This window comes from Lactuca serriola, chromosome 5 (assembly GCF_051521515.1).
Source record: "Lactuca serriola cultivar US96UC23 chromosome 5, Lser_US96UC23_V15, whole genome shotgun sequence".
Taxonomy (NCBI): Eukaryota; Viridiplantae; Streptophyta; class Magnoliopsida; order Asterales; family Asteraceae; genus Lactuca; species Lactuca serriola.
Window position 1 is genome coordinate 274,612,082 of NC_136412.1, and position 9,977 is coordinate 274,622,058.

General features: G+C 39.0%; 1 protein-coding gene across 1 annotated transcript; it reads left to right on the top strand.

The window, feature by feature from the left end:
- Positions 1-1,701: 1,701 nt before the first annotated feature.
- PRPS20 (chloroplast 30S ribosomal protein S20) lies at positions 1,702-2,811 on the top strand. The gene is made up of 3 exons (XM_079002515.1): positions 1,702-1,930; positions 2,053-2,225; positions 2,333-2,811. Exons 1-3 carry the CDS (start codon positions 1,789-1,791, stop codon positions 2,567-2,569), a joined length of 552 nt encoding a protein of 183 aa, XP_078858641.1. The 5' UTR covers positions 1,702-1,788; the 3' UTR covers positions 2,570-2,811.
- The last annotated feature ends 7,166 nt before the right edge of the window (positions 2,812-9,977 follow it).

A 9,977-nucleotide genomic window follows, 5' to 3' on the forward strand; every position in this document is an offset into this window, starting at 1 on the left:
CTTTGTCTAGCCATGGAAAGCTATAAAGCTGGACATTTTATGACTTAGAATGATGTTATGGGTCTAGATATGAGTTTGGACGAGAGGACTTAAGATAACAAGCACTTAATGGGAACAATTTTATCTGGCCGAGTACATTGGGTGTACTTCTGAGTACGCTACGCGTACTCAATTGGAGTCCCGTTTGTGGATCGTGAGTATGCCATGCATACATGTTGAGTATATAGGGCGTACTCAGTCTAAATTTTGACTTCTTTGACTTTTTGACCTTTAAATTTGACTAGGATTTTGACAAAGCTTGACCTAAGGGTATTTTGGGTATTTTGAGTAGTAGTTTGAGACTAGTTCATTGTTTGTCGTATAGGTGACCTGTAGAGTCATCAGTTGGAGTTGTGATGTGTTTTAACTATCTTTTCGGACTGTGAGGCGAGTCTTCCTCACAGTACTTGTGGGTCGAAGGCACCAAGGTTGGTCTACCGGATTTTGTATCTTGATATATTGGATTATTGTTATGCAGAGTATGTGTCAGATTGTTAGATTTGTATGATTACCTGTGTTCACAGAGTATGCGTTAGTCTTGCTTTGTGCTGAAGGCCAAGATACCCAGGGTGGTCTGGATAGACTGTAGGCCCTACAAGGCGGTACAGTCAGGTTGATGGCCCGAAGAGCGGTCCGGATAGGTTGTAGGCCCTACAAGATGGTCCAGACAGGCCGAAGGCTTGAAAAGCTATCCAGATAGGTTGTAGGCCCTACGAGGCGGTCCAGTTAAGCTGAAGGCTCCTATATGCATGTTGTTATCATTGGTTGTATATGATACTTTTGGGGAACTCACTAAGTTTTGGCTAACAATTTGATTGTTATGGTTTCAGGTACTGCTAATTCAGGGGCAAGGCGAAGCCTTAATCGTGCACATCCTTCGGATTTTAATGAGATTTGATTTTGGGATACTGTGATTCACGATTATAACTTTTGGAAACTATGTTTTGTAAACATTTATGGTTTTTGGCTTGGTTTTAAAAATAAAAATTTTACCTTGATTTTTAGGATGTTACACGGGCCTAATGTCAGGTAGGGCCTGATGAATGTGATGGACGGGGACAACCGCATGTTACTGACAAATCTATATCGGGTGGGGCCCGATAGATGTCGGGCGGGATTCGTTGTATGTATAATATGTGATATTTTGGGGAGTTCACTAAGCTTTGCGTGCTTACAGTTTATGTTTATCGTTTATGTTATCTTTGGTTCGAAGGGGAAAAAGCCGACATGATCGCACAACATCCACAAGTGTTTCGCATTTTATGATTTTGATTGTATTTTGATAACTATTTTCTACATTGTCAAACTTGATTGGTTTTGAAGTGGATGAATGATGGTTTGGTTGATTTTAAAAACAAAATTTTTACTTAGTATTTTTAGATCGTTACATAAGAAGTTTGACTTGGCTCTAAGGCTTATATTTGTAGCCAAACTTTAACAAAATGTCGTCTTAAGTCATATAAGTATATTAAAATAAATAATAATGGAAAATACATATAAAACTATTAGCTATATACAAAATTGTTGCCTTTAATTACGTTTTACAAATGACGTGACTCGCCAATGCTAATAAAAGATAATATTATTTTTTTAAATATACAGTATAAATATTTTTATAATATTTTTATTCTTATTATTTGTATATTAAATCCAAGGTAAGAATCCCTTCAAATGAAATCTTCCTTTCTTCATCGTGGATAAGATAGACTCCTTTTGCAGAGCTTCAAGAAACGAGACGGTGTGTCAACAATGGCCGCAGCAGCAGCTCAGTGTCTCTACCTCTCTTGTGGGTTTCAATCCCTCTCTCTTTCTTCTTCTTCCCGACCTTCCGCCACCGCATTTAAGCCTCTCAGTTCCTCCGCCAACGTTTCACATAACGCCTTCTCGACTGGTATATCCTCCTTATCTACGATTCCTATCCATTTTACTGCATTTATCTGTCTCAATTTGGGTACAGAAAAAGAACCCTCAATTGATTTTTCGATTACATAAGTGAAATGATTGAATTTACAGGGTTAGTGTCTGTAAACCCTATTCTCGGAAGGCAAGCCGGTCGGTCACTTACAATTGTGTGTGAAGCTGCGGGGCAGAAGGCCGATTCTGCAGCGAAGCGAGCTCGGCAAGCTGAAAAGAGACGCCTTTACAATAAATCTCGCAAATCTGAGATTAGAACTCGAATGAAAAAGGTATTTTATTCTCAAATCAGTTTAAATATCGACACGATCTTCAAAATCAATTCGATTGGTGTGTAGTTTTGATATCTTTTATATAAACTTACGGCGGCTCCCACCAGGTTTTGGAGGAGTTGGAAGTGTTAAGAAAGAAGGCCGATGCACAACCTGAGGAAGTTCTCGGGGTCGAGAAATTGATTGCAGAGGCTTATTCAGTGATCGACAAGGCGGTGCAGGTTGGAACCCTGCACCGGAACACAGGAGCCAGGCGGAAGTCCCGCCTTGCCAGAAGAAAGAAGGCGGTGGAGATTCACCATGGGTGGTATGCACCTGAACCTACAGCTGCATCCACTGTTTGATGCCATTTCCATCTGGTATCTATGCTATTGTAGATTGTGTATTTGCAGAATTTTTTGAGCAGAAGAATTTGTTTTCCTTGTTCGGTGATTTCTTTTTTTGCTTTAGCAATCTCTACGTATATTTGATGGTGAATTGGTTAAACCTAATCTGCTTTCTGCCTTGTTCTTATGAAAGGCAAACTGTATGCTATCAAATTATATTTTAGGGACATAATTTTAATACAAGTTTATAATCATACAAATGATCTGATTACATTGTTTCAAATAAATTTCTGTTTATTGAAGGGTTATTAATAATGGGTAGTGTTAATAAAAAAAATTCTTACAATAACTATTTGTTGTATATTTTGCTTTAAGAGACCATTTGTGTATTTTTGTGATGTATTAATGTCAAAAATTGGACATCTATCACGACCCGAATAGTTTCATTAACGTAAGATTCTTCTTCACTATCACCATTATTGCCAACTTTCTTGAGGGATATAAAGGCCAAAAATTATCATCGGATCATACTTGTATAGTTCTATGCATTTGAAGAACGAAACCATGATCAAGTATAGATTGTTGTAGGCTAAAATTAAATCATTCAGTATTACTTGTGACGCCGTGGGTAATCTTTGATAGGCCTGACCCAATACCTAAACGAGCTGGGCTAAGGCTCAGGGTAACAAATATGTGGAGGAATCAGTTTAGTCAAATTATCTATAATATATATTTTCATTTTGGCCAAAAGAATATCCCTGTGATTTAGACCGATATATGAATATGATTTATGTTGTTGAAGATAGGTGTGAACACAACAAAACAACCGAAGACTTGGGACCGCTGTAATCGCCAATCGTAATGGATGGCTAAAAAAAAAAGGGAAACTGCAATAAAAAAAAAGTATATTTTGGTTCTATTAAGAAAAAGTTATATATATTTTTTTAATTTTTAATTACAGCTTAACCATTGAAATCGGTAAACACTTATAAAATAACATTGTAACCGATTATTTCGGTTTTAAAGGCTAAATTGCAAATAAAAAAAATCATTAGTGGTTTTTTTGTTAATAAGATTAAAGTTTAAGGACTTTTCTAGAGATTTTCTTTTTTATTTATATTAAATTTATTTATTAAAAAACTAACAGTAAAGATAATATTTAAAAAAAACACAATAATGATAATTTATATGCCATTTGTGGATTTTTTTGTGATTCTATTTAATAAGTATTATTACGACAATCATAAATATATAATTTATATCCTATATAACTTAAGAGCACTTCGTTGATTTATCGCAAAAAGTATATTTCTAGGTCAAATGTTACTTTACTATTGAATTTTTAGGTATTTGGTGTAAAATGTTTACCATAAAACTATCATTTACCGAAGATCTTTTCAAAATCAAACGACACATCAGAAAATAAAGGATTTTATGTCAATGGTGACCTGTTAAGAGGGTGCAAAACCTGATAAAAGGTTAGAGTATTTGTTTTTGACAAATATGAGACATTAATGAACACAAAAATGAACTTTTATTGATTTGTCGTAAGAGGTGCGTTTCTAGGTCACATAGTGTGTATAATGGAGCTCTATTTAGGAATAACAGCCACTGATAAGCCTTTATTTTCTAAGGTGTCATTCGATTGTGAAATGATATTTAGTAAGTGATAGTTTTATGATAAACGTTTTACACCCAAGACCTAAAAATTCAACAACGAAGTAACATTTTGCCTATAAATGCACTTTTTGCGACAAATCAATAGGGTCCTTTTAAGTTATATAGGATATATATGGTATCTTTAGGATTGTCGTAATGATATTTATTACAGAGAATCACAAAAATTCCAAAAATAACATGTAAATTATTAGTATTGTGTTTTTAATAAAAAAATTATCTTTATTTTGAGTTTTTTTTAATAAAGATCTATAAGTTTTCTTCAAATAAATTTAGTATGTATAAAAAAAATAAAATCTCCAGAAAAGTCCTTAAACTTTAATCTTATTAAGGAAAAAGCCATCAATGATTTTTTTGTTTGCAATTTAACCCTTAAAACTGTCACTAACCGGTTACAAAGGTTATTTTACTTGTGACATCCCAAAATTAAGATCTAAGACTGTAGACAGTCAATTTCCGTAAATTTCTTTATAACATGAACATATTGAGCTTTAATGCATATTTTGAAAAATAAATAATGTCATTACAATTAGAATAAGATATCAGATGGTATCCTACTTTCAGTTGTGGAAAATTTCAAACGAATCACAAAGCACAAACTGCAACCTTAGTTAATACGACTGAAAAACTGAAATTTCGTATTAAGCATTTGTGAACAAAGAAAACACTCTTGTCTTGTAGTACATGTTCAGCTGTTTTCGAAAATATAAAGAATGTCCAAAACGGAGTTTGTATGCAAAATGTACGACCATTATAAGAAACCAAATCAGTATAATATTAATTTTCTTAAACTACGTAAACCATTTAGATCCGTTGAGGCACTTGCACACCTCAAATGGAATTTTCGAGAATGTTTTGGACTCAGGTTATGGTTTATTATTTAGTTCCATACTCGAAATATTTTTAGTAAAAATATATGCGAAAGTCGAAAAATCAAACGTTTCGGGTCAATTAGACGCGAATCTTCAATGTGATTTCCCAGAGTTCTACAACTTGAAAAATTAATTCGTTCGGATTTTTGGAATCCTTGATCTCGACTCTATCATTCTCCACTTTCGAAAAACATATTAGGTGTCAGGATTTTGGCACACAAATCTAAGAGGGTTTTAGGGCATTTTTGGGATTGATGGCATCATAAGCTTGCATGAGAAGCAAATGAAATCAAACATGGACTCCCTCCCCCTTACCTACATGTGCAAGCCTCTCTCCCTTCCCCCACATTACCTTCTTGTGTACACTCTTCTTGTAACATCCCAAAAATACAGGCCAAAAATTTCATTTTAATTATGTTATTACATAAAACCCTCAGTATAAAAACATTGATAATAACGTCTCATGTCAAAACCCAAGTGTCAGTAATCCAAAACATAGTATCATAAAACCATATCAGAGCGTAATCCCCAAGGATCTCATGTGCGGAAAACATAGTGTGATGCGCTGCGATCGAGCCAGCTCCTTTCCTCTGAAAACGAAGTACCTGAAACCAAAACTGAAAACCATAAGCACAAAGCTTAGTGAGTTCCCCCATCATACCACATACCATAAAATCACATAGCATACATACTGCCGGACAATTCTGGGGTGCCCGACCTACCCGATACGGCCATTCTGGGGTGCCGACTCACCCGGTACGACCATTTTGGGGTGCCGACCTACCCGTGTCAAGCCATTCTGGGGTGCTGACCTACCCATGTCAAGCCATTCTGGGGTGCTGACCTACCCGTCGGTCCTAACAACCGATCCTCGGGGACTATTCCACCCCCTACTGCTACTATCATATATATATATATATATATATATATATATATATATATATATATATATATATATATCATAACATAAACATACTATCAGACATATCTGGGGTGTCTGAACTACCCTTCGGTCCTAACAACCGAACTTGGGGACTATTCCCCTCCTACTACCACTATCATATATAACATATTATGCCAACATATAAACATATCATCACATACTGTCAGACATATCTGGGGTGTCTGACCTACCCTTCGGTCCTAACAACCGAACTCTACTACTATCACATATAACATATCATGCCAGCATATAAACATATCATCACATACTGTCAGACATATCTGGGGTGTCTGACCTACCCTTCGGTCCTAACAACCGAACTCTACTACTATCACATATAACATATCATGCCAGCATATAACATATCAGGTAGTAGCAAACCTAGATGATATTACAAAGACAATCATCTAACATACACCTCCTACTGGTGGGCCGACATTGTGGCCGTAGACCCACCGCTACTGGAAGGTAACTCACCTCACACTGCTGACGTCCTGCAGACTCAATCCCACACTGCTGAAGTCCTGCGAACTCGACCCCAACTGCTGGCTGACAGATTCCCGAACTGCCAACACCAAAATAACACCAAATTAATAATTGGGTCCCAAACTCCCAATACATAACCATACGTACATTCTTTGGGTAATTACTAACTTACCCTTAGCTTGGCTTATTCAACCCCAAGGCCCAATCCATAGGCCCAAAGTCAATTAGGAATCAAAGCCTGACACATGGCCCAATTTTCCAAATTGGGCCTAGGCCTATACGTGGTCTCATTATAAAGCCCAACATCATATAATCATTAAGGCCAAAACTAGGCCCATCTATGGCCCAATTTTCCAAATTGGGCCCAAGCCCCTTACATGGGCCTTACCCTAGGCCCATTAAATTACTCTAGACCATTTTGCTTGATCTTGGATAGCCCATTTAATAACCCAATCATCAAGGCCCAATAGAAAGGACCAATAATAAACCCAAGTGAAATTAGGGTTTCACATAAAATGATGATTAGGGTTAAGTTTCCTACTCAACCCATTAAGGACTTAATCCATTAAGTCCAATATTTCTTAGATTAATTTACGCCAATGATTACTATTTAATATTCCAGGTTATTAATAAGTCCCTTGTGTCTCAATTAATTCCCCAAAATTAGGGTTTCATGGCATTAGGGTTTTCCAACCCATTTTAGCCCAATAGGCCCATTAGCTAAGTCCTTGGATCCATTAGGATCCATTAAGCCCATTAGACACATGTTTGGGCTTTTATGTCCATTAAGCCTCATTGGCCCACTAGGGTTTCAAGGCTCATTAGGGTTTTAGTCCCTTGACCAAACATCCCCAAACTAGCAATCCCAACACAACTAAGCACACCGCCACCCGACATGGCGGCCGGTGGCGGCAGCCACCACCCTAAGGTGGTGGTTCTCGGTTTTTCTTTCATTAATCCAATTTTCTTACAGTTAAAATGCCCATCCGATCAACACAAGCACACCCTAATCTAATTACAAACACATACGCACGAAAATACACCCACCCATGGTGGTACACGGCGGCAGCCACCACCTCACGGTGGTGGCAGTGGCGGTCTTCCTCACTTTCCGGCCTAGCATCTCCCTTACAACATCCGACCACTACATACATACAACCCCACGAACACCAAACACAGCTAGCACACCCGAACACACACCCATAACGCGCACACAACCACCCTCCTCATGGTGGTCGGTGGCAGCAAATGAAGTGACAAGGCGGTAGCCACCATGGGTGGCGGCCATGGTGGTTCTTCGCGGTTACCAGCCAACAAGCTATCACAACGCACAAGGTCCAAAAGCCACTACCCACCAGGTGGCGTAACGAACGGTGGAAATGGCACCCTAATAACCGGCGGCGGTCGCTGGATCACAGCAGTAACAAACGCCAAGCGTCCGGCGACGTCTTTTCTTCGACGGGGATGGGTAGCAACGACACCCGAGGAGTACAATGGCGGCGCTTTAGTGAGATGGCCTGCAAACGAGGTTTAACTCAACTGGTATCGGTGGCAGCGACGCTTGGAAAGGAACAAGAAGGGAAGTAGTGGTGCGAAACCCACCGAGCACAACAATGGCAACCTCGTATCTAATTTTCCGGCAACCCACGACGATCTAAGCCATTCGCAACTTCTCCGGCGGCAGGAGGGCTGGTGGAGCTGTGGAGAACGTGAGAAAGAGGGGTGACGGCTCATTCTCCCGCTAGGGTTAGGGTTCTCAAGGGATATATACCCGGCATATAATGAATCTTTTAACACTTTCGGTCCCTTCCCACCAATCTTTTCCAATTAAATACAAATCTTACCTTTTAGACCCCAAAATTAAAAATCTATTACAACTTAGGTGCAGAATTTACCAATATAACCCCTACTTCCATAATTCTTCACAAATTCGGTTTCTAATTTACCAAACAACCCCTTGTCCCCAAAATCTCTTCAAATGAAGTCCCAGAAGTTACCATTTAGTCCCTGACTTCATTAATACTTACCTATTAAGTCCATATTTTCACTTTTAAACCTCAATCTGTTAAAGTGTGACGATTAGCTCCACGAGACCATCACCACGCATATATAGATATTTATTTTAGGGCTACCATTCGTTCATTAATTTATTTATTTAACTAATAAATAAACGGGTGTTACAACTCTCCCCCACTTAAATTAGATTTCGTCCTCGAAACCACTCCTTACTATTTCTTATATGCCAAACCACTTCTAGTAACATGATCACCGTCGTGGGCACACCCTGTCCTTCCCAGGGTAGCTGTGACCAATCTTCGCAAAGCCCTAATATCTTCATATGAACGAATTCCTCGCAACAGGATCACATCTACTTCATCTGAATCTACTATCTTGAGATAGTCTGATTCCCCGACAGACCACTCATAATGAATCATTATCATTGAATCCAGTCCGTTCATCCCTCAACATGCTACTCAACTTCTAATAGCTTTAGGTTCTCTCTATAAAACAGGTTCACAGACCCAATTATCCTTGCAGATCACTTATACTTGGCCAAGGCTCAGCTGATCCCACTGTGAGTGACTTGTCACTTCCCAGATCAACCAGCTATTTCGTCCGTAGTTTCAACCTGAAACACAAATGCTAATACTGCCTAAACACTGAAACTGCCCGAATACTGAACTGCCTGAAGCAGTATGCTGCTACATGGCTACTTTCCAAAATCTAATGAGACCTCCTTGGTCTCTATTTGTTCGCCAATCGTCTGAAATGTCGGGTTCCTGCTCGGCAGCGGAGCCAATGTACTCCCACTTAGTTGCCTCACACGACTTCTGAACAAAACCTTCTCTGGAACTAGTTGCCACTAGTTATCATGTCACTGTGGCTCTAATAGCCTTCTGATCTAACTGATCGGGTCCATGTGTCGAATCCTGACATACTCAAATCTAGGACTAAAAGTGATTGCTACCTGACCAATGGTAGCCTTATCTCACACGTCCTTAAGCAGTCCATTACTTCCCTGATCTCATAACTATAGTGGCGTTCCTATAGTCTTATCACTGGCTTAACCAGGTCTAATCCATTTGGGTAATTCTGAAATCCAATCCGTGGATTTCCTTATCCTTACTGCTACACCCGATCTAGTGGGTACTACTGTTCCTTCTGCATCCTAACAACGCGCTCACACTATCTACTAACCTAGTGAATGTTGCGGCTACACCCGCAGTCGTACAACACTTCTCATGCTAACTGGCCACTAGTGAATGCTACGGCTAACCCCGTAGTCTTACAACACTTTCCATACTCTCTGACTGCTAGTGAATGCTACGGCTACCCCGTAGTCTTACAACACTTTCCGTACTGATCGAACACGCACTCGACCTAACACACAACTGAGCTTGAAACCTAACTGAAACTCTAAGCTGGTTCCCAAAACTTGCTATCACGT

What these genes read in the sequence shown, in the direction of transcription:
- PRPS20 (XM_079002515.1), top strand. Translation starts at nt 1,789, where the DNA reads ATGGCCGCAGCAGCAGCTCAGTGTCTCTACCTCTCTTGTGGGTTTCAA. An exon ending in ACATAACGCCTTCTCGACTG is followed by an intron (nt 1,931 to 2,052) that starts GTATATCCTCCT and finishes TTGAATTTACAG; the next exon opens with GGTTAGTGTCTGTAAACCCT. An exon ending in TTAGAACTCGAATGAAAAAG is followed by an intron (nt 2,226 to 2,332) that starts GTATTTTATTCT and finishes GGCTCCCACCAG; the next exon opens with GTTTTGGAGGAGTTGGAAGT.